General features: G+C 45.6%; 1 protein-coding gene across 5 annotated transcripts in view; it reads right to left on the bottom strand.

The window, feature by feature from the left end:
• TJAP1 (tight junction associated protein 1) overlaps positions 1–18,859 on the bottom strand; it is a 40,594-nt gene that overhangs the window by 12,883 nt on the left and 8,852 nt on the right. For 3 of the 5 annotated variants that reach the window (XM_085320019.1, XM_085320056.1, XM_085320038.1), the window contains 3 exons: positions 4,557–4,690; positions 3,009–3,058; positions 905–1,063 (listed from right to left, as the gene is read on the bottom strand). In XM_085320019.1, the coding sequence (XP_085176145.1) occupies positions 905–1,030 (126 nt within the window). In that variant the 5' untranslated portion in view covers positions 1,031–1,063; positions 3,009–3,058; positions 4,557–4,690. Of the gene's footprint in view, positions 1–904; positions 1,064–3,008; positions 3,059–4,556; positions 4,691–11,155; positions 11,333–18,859 lie in introns of those variants that run through there. The other 2 variants (XM_085320048.1, XM_085320028.1) reach the window with 2 other exon arrangements.

The raw sequence follows: 18,859 nt of genomic DNA, 5'->3' as shown, positions 1-18,859 counted from the left end.
CCAGCCTCTCACGTTTCATTTCTGTTTTTCTTCTGCTTGGACAAGGGGATCTTTCAGTTGCATGATTAGTTTTGACCTCTTCCAGGTGACCTTCCCCCTGGCCTTCTGGTATAGCACCTCTGGGGAAAGGGGGAGAGTCCCGGTCTCGCTCTGCTCCTCTGGCCTCTCCCAGCGAGCGCAAGCAAATGGGACTCAGCACCCGATGTGTAATCTCATCCAGGAATTTGGAGAACTGCATCTTCTCCTCTGTGATCTTCTCTTTGCGCTTCACAGAGTCAGTGGCACTGCTGCTGCTGCGCTCCAGGGAGCGCTTCTCCCTGTGGCTGAGGCAGAGCTGAGGATCACTATACTTGCGTGTACCACGGCCACGGGCAAGTGTCTCTACTGAGCGGGACTTGCGCAAGCTCTCAGGGCGCGGGCATGTCATGCTAGTCTGCTTCAGGATCCCTTTGAGAGGCAGGTGTGTGGAGGAGACTCTGAACTTCCTCGGTGTCAGGACTTCAGGAGGCTCTTTAAACATAAGTGAGCGCTCCAGGCTTCTGCTCTTGAAAGAGCAAGTGGGAGAGTGTCTTTCATCTCCAGACACCACAACTGTCTCCATGCTGCGGCTCACAAACTTGCTGAGATGTCCACGATTACGATTTGAGCACCGCTTCCCGCTTCGCTGCCCCATCTTTCCACCATGCAGCAGTGCTGGTGAGAAACTCCGGCTCTTGATATTCAGCTCTGCTCTGCAACCTGTCACTTCCTTCTCACTGCTTGACTCCAGAGACCACAATGAGGAGAAGTTCAGGTTGCAAACCTCAAACCCCTCTGACTGCTTGAGTTGGCCTGCCTTGGCGTAACTAAACCCCGTTTGCTGGTGTGATGGTGCTAAGCCCTTTGCCACCCGGCAATCCGTTACCTGACTCTGTTCAGCCAAGATCACACCATCCTGGTCGTCACGAAGGATGGGTACATCATGGCGGATCTCACGATGCTGTGGAGGCGCCTTGCGGTAAGGCTTCTTGGACGGAGCTGTGCTTGACATCCTCCCACCTATGTGGCTCCGACAGCGGGTTACCTACCAACAGCAGAAAGGGCACAGAGGAGAGAGTTGCAGGTGCTCCATTGAACCCTAGAAGCTACCCAGCAGGAAATCCGCTCCCCTGAAGTCCCAGAGCAGGTCCCCATGCAGGGTACTAATAAAGCAAGGGAAGAAGGTGGCCACAGGCCTTGAGCGGCAGCTGCAGGAGAGAGCAGCAGAGTAAGAGGTAGCTGTGTCCTTCTCCCATCCTTCTCCCAGCCTGAGAGAGCAGAGGGCTGGCACATCCTCTCCCCGCCTCTGTATACGCTCACTCACGTAGYTTGTGTGTGTCCAGATTATATATAGCAAACGAGAACAGGCCTCAGAGCAGCATATTGATTAGGCTCTTTAGGAAAGGCCTTTTCCGATATGGAAACTGCAAGCCTTACAGGCAGCAGTGGTGGCTGGGGCAGAAGTTATTGATCGTGTACTGTCACTGTCAGCAGGGACTACGTGGGAGGAGACTCCAGTCATTAAACAGCCCAAACCCCCAAGTTTTTAACTTACACTTGAGCCCAACTGGGGCAGACCCTAGGAAGCTTGTCAGAAGGAGGTACTACACCTTTACAACTGCTCATTCTGTTAGAAAACCCAGAGAAGACCCCAAAGGCACAGATGGCATCAAATGAGGGCGCAGTGCCACTAATGTTGGTACCCAATGTCAGATGTTGCAATATGCTGCAATATGCAGCAGTACCACTAAGAAAAAGACCAGATTTAGTTGCTGCCTCTTCATCCCAGTTGTATGAGGCAGGAGGATTCCTTATAGGCAGAAGCAGTAGCACGAGAAGTGAAAATGAGGCAGAAGGAAAGCAGGTATCTGTATACATGGAAGAATCTTCTTCCTTCTACCACCTCAAGACTGTAGTGAAAGGCAGAAAAGCTTCCCCAGGCAGCCAAGATTTGAGTTATCCCAGTGGGCATAGGACAAGAAGTCTCAGATGCTAAAGACTTCATGTAGGGCCTGAGACCAGATTTCCCTCTGACGACAACACATGCTTTATTCATGATTCACCCTGTATTTGTGGTAAGTGCCCACTTTTTATGTGGGATCCTAAAACTGATCATAGGCTAGTGTCTCCACAGTCCTCAGCACCTGAACTGCAGCACTCCAAGGACAGAATTTGCTTCAACTCAGACCACACCCTGCCATCATCTATAGGCAGGACCATTTGACTCTCACCTGCATCCCCTTCAGGCAGTAGTGACCTTCTTTATAGACCAGTGGGTATCACAAGGTCAGTGACTTGTCAGATTTCATCTGCCAGTGAAAATTTTGGCTAGTGGAGCTTTTTTGAAGTCAAGCATCTAAATGGAGCCCCAAGAGCCATATCCAGTTTTCATATGCTCTTGCCTAACTGGGTCTTCTCAACACCAAGACTGAGCCCCTGAGAGGGCTGCCACATGTTACATGTCTGCACGTAGCACAGAGTGGCTCCAAGCCACAAAAGACTTTATATATCACAGGAACTTTTGTAAGCTATCTTCCACTCTGCAGGAAAACACAGGTTCACAAAAGCTTCTTAAGTCTTTTCCACAGACGCAAGCAATTTCTTAGAATGAACCTGTAAAGCTCCTCCATCAAAACCCTGTGAAACTCACCTTTGCAGCAGTCATTCCCTCAAGGTCTCTTCTTCTAAAAACGTAAGCAGGTGAAGGGATCTCTAATGCTTTAATCACATCCAGCATACGGAATGTACATGCCACTGTAGCCCCACACAAAACAGCTAAACCTGCCCTTCTAGGAAGGCTTTTCTCCTCTTCAAAGAGGAAAGCTGAAATCCTGGCTAGAAGCAAGGTTATGAGCACCCCACCATTCACCAGGTGATTGAGGAGACTTTTCTGTCAACTCCTGCCACGCTAAAGACAGGATGTGCTCATGCAGATATCCCAAGCTTGAACCACTGTAATTTTTCTAGCCCACAAGAACCTGAGTACTTACCAGCCTGGGCTCAAATATGAAGCCTCATGAAGCAAGGACACTCAGACACCCTGAAAAAGGGAAACACGAAGACCTTAGCATCCATCAAAAAGCCAGGTTTGAAACTTCATCTCATAATTATGTAACGAACAAGGATTATTTACAGCAGAGGACAACAGAATGCTCATCCCACTCCAAGTCCTTGCCCTAAACTCACCACAGATCTTCTGAAAGTAAAGGAAATTAGCTTTGGGAAGTCAGAGCCAGCAAGAGCTTGAAAGGTTCCTGGCACAGACATGTGCAAGGCACTCAGGAACTCTGCTCCAAAATCCAGGAAGCAACAGTTTCAAGGCAACCTTAGTTCCAGGCAGGCCTAAACAAACCTTCCACCAGATGGGGTCCTTACAGCTAATCTRTTCCTGCTGCTCTAGAGGGATGCTAACTGCGAAGCCTTAGGTACAGAACTCATAATGCTAACAGTTACCACATTTGTCCTTTTAAGTTAGTGCTTCTGCTAACACTGCAAGTGGGCTGGCAGTTACTAGGCTCTCACTTGAGCCAAAAGACTATTTCCTTGCTTCGATAGCCCACACCTCCGTAAGAGGGAAGAAGGCAAGCTACTCTCTGACTTCCAGCAAGTAGCATGCCATGCTCTACCTTGCTGCTAATAGGTTGCTGCAAAATAATATCCATCCAACTGGGGACAAAACATAAGTTCAGAAACAAACTTCCTCTCTGTTCAAAGCCCAGGGTACCCACCACTACAAGAAGAAAAATGCATTGACCTGGGAACTAGCTGTAAGGGCCTATCTCTGAGGCCATCTCCCTGCCACTAGCATGAAAGAGATTGCAGCTGGGCACTCCCTTCCCTGATGCACTTCTGTTGCTGCTGCTTTTTCCCAGTCAATGGCAGTAAACCCTGGGAGGCGGGACAGGAGTGCAGGGTGTGGAGCAGTTGTACACACACAGGGAGAGCCAGATGGCAGGTGAATGGTACAGGCAGGCAACTGGGACCACGCAAACTTAAGCTCTGCCAAAACAAGTTAAAGAAGTGCCCCAGCACTGGCCCTGCCCCAACAAGCTGTCTGGCCCCTTTCCTTACTACAGTGCTATAGTCAGGTCTCAACTAGCACAGAAAAAACAGCTTCACAATCGCATAACTGCTCTGCGGGGCAAAGCTGTAAGTTCAGGGAGAGTGAGCGTGCACCTCCAGGAAGGACCAGGTCAGTATAGTTTGAACCTGCTTTTCCACCATCTCCCAGAAGTTGCTTTAGTATCAAGGCAACACCACCAGCCACAGGTTGGCAGACAAGCAGAGGCTTCCAGTAACAGCTACCGTCACAGGTCCATGCATGTTTCCATCGCAGAGGCCCTCAGAATAAACATGCCAAAGGCCTCACTGTCTCTCAGCATGCAGTTCCTCAAGCTCGAGTAGGACTGTCCTGCTTTCTGCCCAGCACCTAGCAACCCTGTTACTTGCCATCTCATTTCCACATACCTGGAATAGACACTAGGATTTGTAGTCTATCCCCATAGTCRGAGAATTTCCAGAGACGCTTAAATACTCACAGTCCTCTCCAGGTAACTTCCCCTTAACTAAGGACTTACAGGTCCAAAGTGACGATGTGCCCAAACATCTCTGACTGCTTGTCTCCGAGTCAGCTTTCTGCTGTCAGCATCCAGCAGTGTCTGGCCAACAGCTCCTGAAACATGAGAAAGGAAAATTGGTGTCAGTCACGTATCAGCACAATATATGGAAACAGGCATGCGCAGAGCTACCTACAGCCAGGTGCCACAGCAGGAGTGAACAGCAAAATGCTGTACCATCAGGCTTTGATGGTAGGACCCTCCAGTGAAACAAGCTCCTTGTCTCTACTGTACACCAAATAGGGAAGGTCTTTTAACCATCACTCCACCAAGCAAGATGCCTACGCAAACTGGAAGAACAGCTGCCTGGAGCCAGGCTGCCAGTCAGTCTCTGAAATGCAGCAGTTTTTCCAAGAAGGCTCCAGGGGTCATTGCTTCCCCACACGTGTTCTCATCCAACATCAGGACTCCAGTTTCTGTAACTCTGCCCCAACTACCCTGTCACACTCAGCAGATTTCTTTCTCTGAATTCCCTCCGCCAACCAGCACAGTTAAACCCTTTCTATCTGCAACACCTTGGCTTTCTTTGCTACCACAGATCAGGGGGAGAGAGAAAATCCCAAAGTGGCTTAATTCACCACATCTTTTCAGAGAAAGCACATGCTTTCTGCAGAGCAGATRGACCTAAATTTTACTCCAAGGCACAAAAGCATATAGATAATACCTAGTAATAGAAATACGCGCAGATTCTGCTCTACAGTCACCAAGCTATTCACAAGCCCCTCTCAGAAGGAGCTTGCAGTCAAATCCACGTTTTAACTACTCCAGAGCTGCTCGGTTTTAGCCTGAAGCTATAGCAAGGACAGCTCTTCCATCAAATCTTTAACTATTCTAATCATCACTGTAATACAATAGGAAACTTAACCTCTTGGTGCCTTTTATCTGCACTTTCTATCTCTCATTAGCAAGCAGTGCTCCTGTACACTTACAGTCTTCCTCCTAGCCAGCTATTGCCTGCAGTTGCCCCAATTCTACTTTCTTCTAGCTACTGCCTAGAGCAGTACCAGTGTCATTTCTGAGCTAACTGACAGATACAGCTTCACTGGAATGGCTCATGCAAGGCTAGAAGACTTGGGCTTACACTGATCAGTTAGCAATGGTCATGTCTTCCAGGTAAACAGAAACAAACACACAGTGCACCAGAAGACTCCAGAAGAAAACTAACAACTTGCTTTGTTAATGCAAAAAGCTTTAAAGAGCAAAAAGGAGGAATCCTCCACTCCCTCTTAAAGAGAGRGAACATAGAACCTCTTTCCCCTTCACAGTGACATAGTGCAGTTCATCTTCTGAGTACATAAACTTATCTATAGTTGTTTTTATCAAAGTGCATCCTTCACGGCAAAATTCACCTTCTCCACTTGCAGAACGGCTACATTCTCTGTGGGGTCTGAGAAAGGCAACATGTTTATCATACATCAGGAACACGTGATATAGCATAGAACTGCTTAGACTATTCTGTACAGGATCCACAAAACTAACAGCCACTCGATATTCATGCAAAAAAAACCACAACACTACCCATCTGCCTCACTTTCTCTAGTAGACCTCTTGCTCTTCATAACACACTCAAAGAACAAAAAAAAGCCAAAGAGGGATCCTTTGGACAAAAGGGGAGAGCACTGAAATGAATGACACTTCCAGATACCTTTTGTCTTCCTGATAACTTGGTAAGTCCCTCAAACCCCTGGGTAACTAATATATAGACTTTGGTTCTCAAACTAGGAGGCACACAGTTTTTGCCAGCTTGTGGTTGAAGCAGTTGACCATTCCCTGCAAAATGCAGGAGGACTTGCAGGGTTTTCCCCATCACCACTTTTTSTTCCGTTGACTTTTCTGTCTCTATAAAGTAGCCTGTTTGCCAGCATTCAGGCTCAGCAGTCTCCCTTCCTTGTGATTATGCTGCAGAGGATGTTTCTCATTTCAGCCATTGCTTCATTTTTCCAGCCTTCTTCTAAAATAGCACCTTTTTAAGACAGTATTTTTTTAATCTTCCTTTTCATTCAGGAAGATAAACTTGAATGAGAAAATACATTCCATAACACAATCTGAATCATATTTGTTTCTAGTGCAACACTACAGTAACAATCCTTAGCTATCACAAAGTCAGAGTATCCTGAAACATTCTGATCCCAATACTCATGTGTTAGCATGCATGAACAAAAGATGCTGCTACTGTTCTGTACCACGTATCTAAACACTACACCTAATCCAGAATTTTCACTGTTTGGGCCAACCTATATTCTGAATACATATCCAGTACAGGAGATTGTCACGTACTGCTCTAGGAGGTAACGATTTCACTCCACTAGTATCATAGGAAGCAAAAGCAAGAGAGACTTGTTCACTTTTCTTCCTGTGCTTATGCGAGAGTTAACCTTACCCTCCATGTGTCTCAGGATAGATTACTTGAGAAGCTGCTGCAGCAAGCACACTCAAGACAACCAATCAGCAAGATAGATGATGGAGGCACTGCATCAAGAGCCCTGTCCAGGAGAGATGAGTCTGAAGTCATAAGCAGCCCCTGTAGACTGCTGGTGCCAAGTATGACGGAAAAGGACTGCAAGGTTATTAAAGGCTGCTTTAACATTTAATGAGAGATCACCTTCTCATTCAAAGAAGGAATCCCAATTAGAAATATATTCTGATCCATTCTGTTGCTGGATACTTTGCTCTACTTAAAAAACAGACGACAACTCCCAGTGCAGAATCTTGCATCCTAGTTTTGCTTGTATCAGGTATGTTAATGCTCAAAATACAGGTCTGAGTAAAAGCATTATAGTGACTCTTAGATTAAAATTGAGTTTCAGGAGGATTATTGCTCATTCCTGCTTTCTCATACCAATTAACCTTGATCATTAGGCAGAAAGCTCTGTTCCCTGCATGTGAATGACTCCAAAAGACATCAAGAAAAAGGGATCATACTAGCTGTTGAACAACAGGCAATGTAATAAGCCCTACTTAACACCTTATATATTTCCGAAGTAAATGAAATCAGTAGACTCTACAGTCTTACATAGCTCTTATTGAATATAAATACCGCCGGACATATCATGTGTCTGTTATATATATATGCACCCTGCGGAAGTCCCTTAAAAGTCATCAGAATCACACTTTCCTCATGGTCCTTCTCCCTCCTTCCACAATACAGATCCCAGTCCCCTTATTTCAGTTACACTTCACATCCTTAAGTATGCATTTTATGATCTACCATCTCCAGTGCGCAATGAGTAGCTTAACTCCCCTAACCCTTTTATAAAAGCCAGAATAGCTCTGCATTGCACAGGAAACACTGCTCTAACATCGCTAACACATAGCACGCTCTGGAATAGAACGCAACAGCTGATGGACATCGTACCAGGAACAGCACAGGAAGCACAGGACCCAAATCCAATTCCCAGAAGGAATGTTAATGGAGAATAAAAATACCCAAGGGAGATTTTGACCAGGAAGTGAGCACTAGCTTTCTAATATATATCATAGAATCACAGAATGGTAAGGTTGGAAGGGGCCTCTGGAGATCATCTAGTCCAACCCTCAGCATACCCCATATGGGGACTGAACCCGCGACCTTGGCGCTAACCAACTGAGCTAAACCTGCCCCCATATAAAAGCACAGAACCACCTTTAACATCTACCTCTGAAACTGCACAAGAACCAGCTCAGCAAAGAGTCATCTGCCAAGTTACCTTTGGCACTGTCAGCTAACAAAAGGGTTAATGATAGCTTGTTGTCCAAAAATGCTGACRCACAGGAAGCCCGTTTAGTTTGTTCAGTGATCCTTTCAGCTCTCACGAAGTGGTTTTGGGCTGCAAATTTCCAGAGCCTTTTTACCTTTACACCTTGGATTTCCTGTCCTTCCCCACTCCATCTCTTTTTACCCCTGCTCTTTTAAGATGTCTTCTGTGCAGGCAGAACTAAGTAATTGCTTTTTCTGCCTGAGGTCTAACAGCAACACTACTGAGACAATGACAGGCACTTTTGGACCTTCTTAGATATTTAGAGATGCAGACAAGGCCCTTAGACAAAAACTCGTGGAGATCAGGAACTTCTCAGAGTTCTCCTAAAAATAGCTGTCCAGTCCCTGCCACCAAAAGCAAATCTTAACACTCTAACACATGCATATGACAAGAGCTGGTAGATCACAGGAGTGAAATTAAGGAACTATGGCTCTAAAGTTTTTCTCCCAATCACAAGCTAGGGAACAGCTGTAGCAAGCAAACGTTTGGACAGTAGTGAAGCAAGGAGTAGGTGGACATTTCTGAAGAAAATAAGCATGTAGGAATTATGTTTCCAGGCCTCTGTCAGCTTCTATGCTACGGAGGAAGGGAACAAATGGGGAAAAAAAAGAAAACCAACCAGACAAAAATGTTACCTTCCTAGAGGATTAAAAATTAAGACAAACTAGGAACAGCTTAAATTCTTAAGCAACCAATGAGTGGCCTTCTCAAACCCTATAGGCATTCTCTAAGCCTCATACAATCAACAGTAATTAATATCAGTAGTCCTCCTCTTTCATCCTTTGATCGTAAAATTTCTGAGAAAGCTATACCCTTCAACTCCTCAATGCCAGGAACTGCAGTCATTGAACTGTCCCTCTAGCAGAGAATAAAGCAATACTAAAGAATGCTCCATTACTGTTACCTATATGACTGCCTCAATATGCTGCTCAAAACATCCCAGCCCTCTATGAGTCACAGTAATGAAGAAGCAGCTAACACTCTGTACAGTATCTGCTCAGACTGACAAAGGAGCCTCCTCCCCCAGCCCTTATTTACAGAGGACAGAGGGGCAGGTTTATCGCAGTTATCCAGCTTACAGAGCATTTTCAACATTGAGGAAGCTGTCCTAATGCTTGCAGGTGTTGGCAAAAGCAAACACCAAGAAATGAAATTCACCCACAGGCAGAAAACGCAAGATTTATTAACTAGGTTCAGCGTATTCAGCAAGAAAGAAAACTGGTATCTGTAGTAATTACATAGCAACCTCTTCCTTGGTCAGCTTTGTACATGGGGAAGTCACCATTCATACTGAGGTGCATACTGGGGAGACATAGTGACTGGGAAACAGCATCAAACTAGGTGAAATTTCTCTCAAGCTCTGCCTAGCTGCAGGAAAGTCCAGTACAAACGTGCTCAACCATCTGAATCCCTGGAAACATTAAACATATAAAAAGGTTTTGAGATGCTACTTTTGCTACATGTACAGCATGTAACCAGATCTATAGGCACCAGATCTGTAGTGGCAGGCTGATGGAGAACCCTAAGACAACATTCCAGACATCTCACACTTGTATGAGACAACAAAAGTCAGATTTATGAGGAACAAGCTGCTTTAATCTAACTTTACGGTTAGGAGTGATGAACTTGTACAAAGATTTGCAATGGTCAGTTTGCTCATCCTCCACCAACACGCACCACAACAGGYTCTTTCATTTAACAATCACATGGCTACAGCCAAACATGACATATTGTTCAGCAAATAATAAAAAGGATCAGCTTTTCCCCTAAGGTCTTGTCTACATATACGCTGTACAAAATTAAATTGACTTAGAAAATAATGTAAAGCAGTATAACCCTCTTGGGTAAATGTTCTTAATTCAGTTTAAGAGCACTCTGTTTTAAATCAACTTAAGTTAAATAGATACAAGATACAAATTAAATTAAGGATGCCTATACAAGAATGCTGCACTAATTTAATCATAACCATTTCTAATCTGATTAAGTTAAACCAGTACAGCTCCCCTGCAAAGGCAAGATCTTTAACAATATTAAATGTAACCCCTTTATTGCCCTTTTCCGCTTTCAAAACAAAATTTTTTTTAAACATAGAGCGGCATCTCCTTTTGAGAGTCAATGTAAGCTAACTACACTATACAAAATATATTAAGGCATTAAAGTTATTGACATTTATGTGACTTCAAAATTTTATTACTTCTGTGCCAACTAAACATCACCATAATGCTAAGACCTGCATGGCACAATATTTTCTTTGTCCTTCCCAAGCAAGAGAAGGGTGTTAATGAGTACCCATGCTGGACTCYTTCTGTACATGTACAGATTCCTTTTGCTTGCTTATGTCCAGTGCATCTAGTGCACTCCAGACACTGAGAAGGAATGTTCCACACACTCATTCCTGAGGGTATGGCTCACCAACAGCTTATCTGGGCAAACTGGTGTGTGGAGTTAGATCATGGTAGCTAACTGCMTCCTGGCATGGTCTTACTACTGCCTCTCTTCCACCAAAACAAAGTTCTCTTGCTAACTGCGGGGTAACCACATATACGAAGCAAGTCTGAGGCCATCAGACCTAACATGCTGTAAATCCATACCCTAAAACCACTTCTCGCTTCCACAATTCCTACAGCATTTCCCATTGAAATGCATTCCCAAAAGTAAATTTCAGCAATTCCAAGATTATTTTTTTTCCAATTCCTCATTTAATACTATCTGAACTGTTTCTCCTGAGTATCAAGACCTAATTTATTATCTTCACTCTTTTTGTGCTCTCACTTTCACCTCTACCTGCTTCTCCAAACTGGTCTCTTCGAGCTCACTCCAACCTTCCTCATATCCACTCCAGCAATGCAGCCTTCACCATCTCATCACTGCCTTCTTCCACGGCCATCTCCCAGCTACCATATACAGAACAACTTTCGCTCCCAGTGCAACAAGATTTCCGTAGTCAGTACCCAGTGGAGAGAATACCAGCAGGAAAGCACTGGGGGAGGGTCACTCTAGTCAGGTGCTAGAGAGAAAGACAATGGGAAAGATACTTTCAGAGTCCCTCACAAATAACTAAATCCCTCACTGGCCTTCAGAAACTAAAYTGTGCCACAACACTGAACAATCTGATGAAAACACACCTCTGCTAAGTGCCAGGAGCATGTGTGAAACCAAACAGAGTTTTAAATCCATTTTATTTATTTATTATTGTTTTGGAAGCACTATTTTGAAGTACTGATCACACGGTAACAGGGACTGTGGATACACACGAGTTCAGTTGCTAGGGAAACCATACTTCCACATTTTGAGATTTAAATCTCAACTTTCGTAAAGGGCTGCAGGAACATTTTAGCAATAAGCTGCTTGATCTTGCATTTCAGATTCCCACTACAATTACAAGGTTATGTGGCCCCACACCAGCACTAGGATTCATGTGTACTAGGAACTGAGGCATGCGCTGCATACATGCACTGAGGAAGRCAGGAACAATTCCCATTCCATAAGTAAAGAAACTGAGGCACCAGGAGAAAAACCAGTTTTGTGCACTGTATTTGCATGAAACTTCACGTAGGAGGAAGACAGCCTTAGGTGTTTTGAAAAATGCAGTGTAGGGAAATTCAGCAAGACACAGCCATATTTCTTGCACCTAAAACAGAAGCGACTGGGATAAAAAGAAGAAAAGTGTGTATGAACTTAGCCTCTAYCTGACAACGAGAAGCTGAATAGCCTAGGATTCTTTATAAATACAAATAAAGCAGCTACCCTCATCCATTAATAGGAAAACAATATTTATACTATGCTCAATTCCCTCTGCTGCTAGGGCTTAATCCTAGTAGGAATCGTTTTGGTTTAATTAGCTTTTCCCTAGCAGATGGTCAGATGTGAGAGGCAGAGAATGGTACAGGCTTAACTGTTGTGTGATTGTGCAGCTGCATCTGTAGCTGAACAGTTAAGCATGTCCAGGAGTCCAGTTGTAGTCTGCACGACATAGTTCATCTCTGGCATTAGCCAAATGTCAGCTTCCTCTTTCTCCAGATTATATGCCACAGTCAGAGGCATTATCCAAAGGCAGGCAAACAACTAACACGCAGTCTCCCCCTTATCCCCTTTGTCACAGAAAGCCCTCAAATCTTAGCTGAGAGTCCCTCTTTTCTTTGGTGACACAGAAGCACATTCAGAAGCATTGCCATGGAAACTTAAACMATCTTCTGTGCTATCCATCAGAGAAGATCTTTAAGCATAGAAATATTTTATGATCTCTACAGCACTGAATACAGACAATGGTCAGTGTACTGAAGTAAAATTACACGCTCCAGTGCTGTGTAAGGACAGCAGTAGGTCATTCTTAAACCAGCCAGCCTGATCCTCACTTTACACACAACATGCAATAGKTTTTTTTGAGCTGGCAGCGAAAAGCCATTTAGCACTGGGACAGAGGTGGTATTAAGGTAACAAACTCATCCAACCAGAGAAGAAGAGAGAAAGTGTTCACAGCCTTTTCCCAAAGTTGACCAAGTCCTGTTACTTTGCCTTCCCAGAAGCTAAAAGTGATAGCGCTACTTACTCCCTCACAAAGAGCGCTTCCCCCTAAGCATGGATGTCTCCCACTCAATTTAAGTCCTAGCCATTTCCTTCTCTGGAGCTGCATCAGACATTCTCCACAGACTTCCATGTGGCCTTTGTATCCAGGCACCACTTTTTGTCAGAGCACCCACACCTACATGCTGGCAGCAGTAGTCTCCAGAGGCCACTGCTTCAAAAACATGGCTCAGGCTCTGAATCTGCTAGGCCCGAAGCAAGGGCAAGAATAGGCACAAAACTTGTCTCAACTCTGTAAACAGTGGAGCAGCATGGTTCTCAAAGCACAACGTAACCCTGAAGCATCTTCTCCCTTTTTTGTGGTATGGCCCTGTAGTTAGTCTTGCCTCAGTTTGCCTGCTGGATTTTCTTTTTGTTTTCTTTTTCTTTTTTTTTAATGATTCTCTTAGCCTTCTTCAGCATCACCAGACTGCTGAGAGATTTTATTCCAAAAGTTTAGTCACAGAAATACAACACAGTTTAATCCACCTAAAGAAAAACAAACAGATCCACCCACTTATCTTTCACTGCTGACCTGTACAGAGCACGCAACTGGCAATAGCTCTTCTCTTCACATTCACCCGGGCTCCTCCCATAAGTCCTTTCAACAGCAGGCTCCTAACCGACAGGACCTACACCTCTACTCCCTGCCCTACAGACTGCACTGAAGAAGACCGCCTGCCACCAACAGTCATGGGCCACTTGTCCTTCTCTATATGCTGCATTACACTTCCTACATCTACCGTTCTGCCTTGGGGATAACCACAGACACCCCTGCTTCACTTCTTCTCTCGGACACAGCCTTTCCTGGGAACAGAGTGAGAGCTTTCATCAACTGTCTTCTTTCACGCTTGCTGTCACTGCTAAAACCAAAGTTGTTCCCAACCGCTAATAACCAGCATGAACTGTCCCAAGGGGTAATTGTAGTGAGGGCCAGGCATGCCAGTGTTACCACAAGGCCAGCTTATCCTGACTAGCACTACATCCCCTGCCTGGTGTTGCTCTTGCAAAACTGAAGTGCCTGGTCTTTACCGCCGTTATCCTTTAGGATAGCACAAGCTTGTTAATTATTCTGAGGTTAAGGAAAAAACCTGCTTCTGAGCAGCGAAGATGGGCTTTTCTCCTTCACACAGCTCCTCCCTCTAGACTCCTCTGTAAGAGAGCTCTGTGCAGACCTTCACTTCAGTTTACTATCTCTCTTTCCCAGCGTGCCCTCTGAAGTCCCCTCCTGTCACCTATCCTCCAAGGGGCTCTAACTGAGACTGGAGGATGACCAGCCCCATGTATCCTAAAGAAAGCAAACTACAACGTTCCAAGTACCTTTTTTTGTTTGTTTTTAAATGTCTTAGATTAAACCACTCAAGAAGCTAACAGCTTGCAATTCCCCTCATCTAAGGGCAAAGACACTGGAGGAATACCAACGTATCGCCAGACAGATGTTGTGAAGAGGTGTCTGTCCAATGTTGAGAGCAAGCTGGCAGCTGATGCCTTGGGCTTCATGCAGCTGCAAGAGCCGGGGCCTAAAGAGGCCGTGACTCTGGGCTAAGGAATGTCTTAACTGCAGAAACACCACCACATCTGCTCCTGCCTCAAGGTGCCCCAGGACCAGATCAATTTCCTCATTTTACTGTCTGGCTGTGGGGCTGCTTTCTGCTCCCTGTCCCACCAGGGGGAGATCTAACTACTCAGAGAGGGTTACTGCTACGCACCCACAGGAGCGCATCCCCTTCAGCAGAGGTGTTTGGACACGGACCGCAAAGCACAGGGATCAGGATTCCTTCACCTTCCTGAAGGTCAGCAGGAAAATGAACCTGAGGAACTAGCCACTTTCTCTCTACCATGTATTAAAATTCACAGATGGGAAAGAAAAGGGACAAGTCTGAGGCCACCCTCCTCAGCCAACATCACCTCCATTTAATTCTAGCTCCCTTTCTGTCAACAAGAAAGCACCAGCAGGAGTAATGTTTAATCCTAAGCAAGACCCCTATTTTTGGAGCAGTAGCCTCTATCTCATGACAAAGCTGAAATGCCTCAACAATAAATGCACAATGATTATGTACACTTAAAGGTTCAATCAATAGCTTTCTACATAATCCAATTTTAAACTCCCTTATACTTTTGCTACACTTCACATTGCCACAGGGCATATTGTTCAGTTTGGTATTGCACAACAGAGGAAGGAGAAGGAAGATTCAGGCAACACCGACTTTTCTTCACAATAGGACAATCAGTGGCAATTAACTTGAAATAAAATGTACAGTCCATATGAAATCAGGGGAGAAGAGAGCCCAGTACAAATAATTTCCAATCTTCTCACAATCAAAAGAGTCTTTGGCAACAAGTAACAAACTCTCCTAACCATCTAAAATTGAGATCCTGATTTGAGAAGTGATACAGCCTTGTCCAGAGACAGTGGCATGGTCTGGTATGGTAGTTCTGCAGCAATGGAGCTTGAGACTGTGGCAACAGCCAGAAAGCAACAACTGTGCTATAAAGCCAAAGCTAAGGATAGTAGTATGAAGGTCTCCCATAGCAGACAAACTTTAATGTGGAAGCAACTGGCTGGTCACAGAATTCAAGACTGCTGAGAACTGCCAGAAGGAAAACTCTAAGTCCCAAAGACCAAAACAAACTGTTTAATGAACTGAACAGCCTAGGGCTTACCCACGACACAGAAGATGCTCAACTGTGTTTTCTACAAGCCTTGCGCAAAGCATCCCTATACTCACAATGGCACTGCCAAAAGGGACCTTCTTTCCCTGTACCAAGCAAATGAAGGATTTATGGAAAAGAGAGCAGGGATGGCTTGCATGACAGGGCCATAGAAAACTAGTGTCTGTTTGGCCCAGACATCAAGGCAAGGATCCCAGAATAATGCATCTGCATCCTGATCTGCCATTCCTCACCAAACTTCCAGGACTCAACTGCCAGCTGTTGGGGTGCTAGCCAGAAAACAGAGGCTTTTTTAGAACAAGCTGGAACAGTTCAGCTGCAGTGGATACACAAGAATGTCTACCCCACTGACTGGGGGAAGCTCTCCTGCCTAGGGTTAAATCTTGGGTTTGCTCCATCTCTGGATGTACAACTGTACAACACAGTTTGTACTGGGAAGCTTGATGGCACAAGCCACTCAACTGCTGATTTGCCACAAGCACACAAGGCTGCAGGGGGACAAGCCAACCTTAATTGGCCTTATCAGTGTAAATTAAGCCCTACAACACACCCAAGCAAACAGTCAGTTCCTTTGGAGGAGCAGGCATGAGTTATTTTGCTGCAGCTATAAAGGAAACATTGCTGCTAGGACATGCCCCTGGAGTGACTGTGCCGCTCGGCTCTCCCGCTGCATTCCTGGGGTTGTTTAGCATGGACTCAGCTCCAGCCTTTCCACAAGCAAGAAGCAGTCTGAACCCTGAATGCCATCTGCAAACACTGCCAGACTCCACCTCCTGCGTGCCTGCAGGCCACCAGGTGTGGCCAGGAATGGCACAAGCTACACACCAAACACACCTTTGATGTGGAGCTGAAAGCATGTAGCCAGGGGGCATGAACAGCACGCCGCCCCGCCGCCTCGCTGACTCCCAGTGCAGGAATGTGGCTGCAACCACAGGCCAAGGAAGGCAAACACATTGCATTCCTGGCCAGGCAGGGAAGGAAAACAAGCAGCCAGCCCACACACCAGCCACACGCCCCGCGCATGCCAGCCCTGCCACTGCCAGGAACCCTACGACAGCTTTAGTCCCAGACTTGTCTGTGGGAGAGTTCTCCAGGTGATGTCTTGAGCCATGGGGCACAAGAAAAAGAGCAAGGCAGAACAGTTAGCAACAGGGCATGCAAGCTGGAGGGAGGAGAAGAGCAGCCATCAGGGCTGGGAAGTAACCACATTCCAGGGCAGAAACAGAGCTCTGTGCAGTAGCCTGGGAAGGGAATTTCCCTGACATTTCCTATAAGACAAGGGGCAAACACAACACTGAGTCTTGCTGAGCTGAGTGGGCACAGTTGAATGGAAAGCTGACTTCAGGCATCGAAGGTGCTTGGAAGGATCCAGACCTTTTTTATTCCTCAGGAAACCCCTCTACCTAAAGTCAACCAGCTTCTCTGAGATACAATCACCTCCTCCTTATCACAACATCCTTCCGCAGACACTGTCCTCACTACTCACAGAAACAGATCTGATCTTCATATTGTACACGATTCTCCCCCTACCAGCATGGACACTTGGTCACTCACATGACTATGAGAATAAAAGCTCAGTGTATGAAGATCTATGACATTCCTCTTCTCCCAGGACCTCACTATTTCAGACTTACAAGCAGACCCTATGCTCTGGCCAGAAAAACACTACTCCATTTCCACATGGCACTCCTTCAAACTCCAAAGCCTTCCAGAAGCCACTCTTCCCAAACAGGAAGCTACTCCAAAAGGAAGGGATTGGAGGATGCAGCAGGAGGTACAAGTTATCCATGTCCTTAAGCCAATGTAAAGAAAAGACATATTGTGAATCCCTCATGTTGTGAATCTGCACTTACTTTATGTAATACAATTAGCCATCAACCTAACCTTAAAAACCCATTTCCCAGTGCTGAAGTCCAGTTATAAAACTTAACAGCCAATGTTCTCTCAATGTGAAACAGGAAAGCCACCATTCTGATGAGCACTGCAGCAAGGATATATTCCACCTAAATCTGTACCAATACCCCAAAGGTCTCCAAAGAGAACTCCAATACACTACACTTCACACAGCAGGTTCTGATACTCAGCAAACGGATGTCAGAAAGGAGCAGAATTTCACAACATAAAAATGAGAGAAATTATGCAACACAAGCTGATATGGCAGAATGGATATTCTTCTGCTGTCCAAGAAGCAGAGAGGGATGCACACACAAACAGAGGGAGCCCTGTGCTGTCACCGCACAGAGCAGTGTCAGCAAATTCAAACAGCACCAGTGAAGGGCTGAAATGTCGTAATCTCTGGGGAACCTGGAAGGGGAAAGGTCAACATAGCCACAAGCTTCAGGAACATACCGATGCATCTAGCAAGCCGCCAGAGCAGGGATGGTTTATAAGCCTGTGGCCCAGCTGCTCCACACCCTGTATGTGCATTTCAAGGCCCTCACTGAGGGATATGGTCTGGTATTAGGTAATTAGAGCAGACCAGATGAAGTCTTGATTTCCAATGCCTATTAAAATTCAAGGCCTCAAGCTACTTAGTTTCTTCCAAGACTGTAAGGCAGGCTACTGCACTAGCTCTAGTGCCTGGGAAAAAAAAAGAGACCTGAAAGGTCAGATTTACCAATAGATTTATATCCAAAGATATAAATAGAAGCCTGGCAGGACTTACAAAAGCACCCAAACAGATTAGGTGTCTCAATCACCATATGCAGGAAAAACAGCTTCTCTGGTTCTAGCCACTCCATACCTCTCCAACCCCAGCCACCAGAAGAAAACCTAATTCAGAGAGAATGGAAGCCCCTGCTGCTCAACAGGTTGCCAAAAGCCATCTCTGTGCAATCCACTCCAATGGTGACTGCGCCCAAATTCCCACAAGTCTCACCACTGCAACCTGCAATGGCTGCAGCTTTCGCAGCATTTAGACCTGTCTGCTTCCTGGAATAGGAGCTGCCTCTTCAGCCTCTCCTTTCCCCTCCTCCACTACACCCTTATTTTTCATACACTTAATACTGTTTCAAGGTACAACCCTTATCCTGCCACCGGTGGGCGGGTGAGTGGGGGAAAGGGGCCCTTTATAACTGCAGTGTTGCAATCTGCCAGCCCGGCCAGGCAGCCTGTTCTCGCCTGCACTGTATTAAATACCTTATAACTGATTACACTCCCATGGGGCATGATTAGCAGTCTTCAGAGAACAAAGTCTACTTTCATTAGAATGAGAACAGACACGTACTGCTAACCTACTACACAGCCGGGCAG

Source organism: Rhea americana, unplaced genomic scaffold (genome assembly GCF_003343005.1).
Source record: "Rhea americana isolate MKP2758 unplaced genomic scaffold, rheAme1 scaffold_119, whole genome shotgun sequence".
NCBI lineage: Eukaryota > Metazoa > Chordata > Aves > Rheiformes > Rheidae > Rhea > Rhea americana.
The sequence above is the reverse complement of the archived record's forward strand: the minus strand, read 5'-3'. Positions and strand labels throughout refer to the sequence as shown.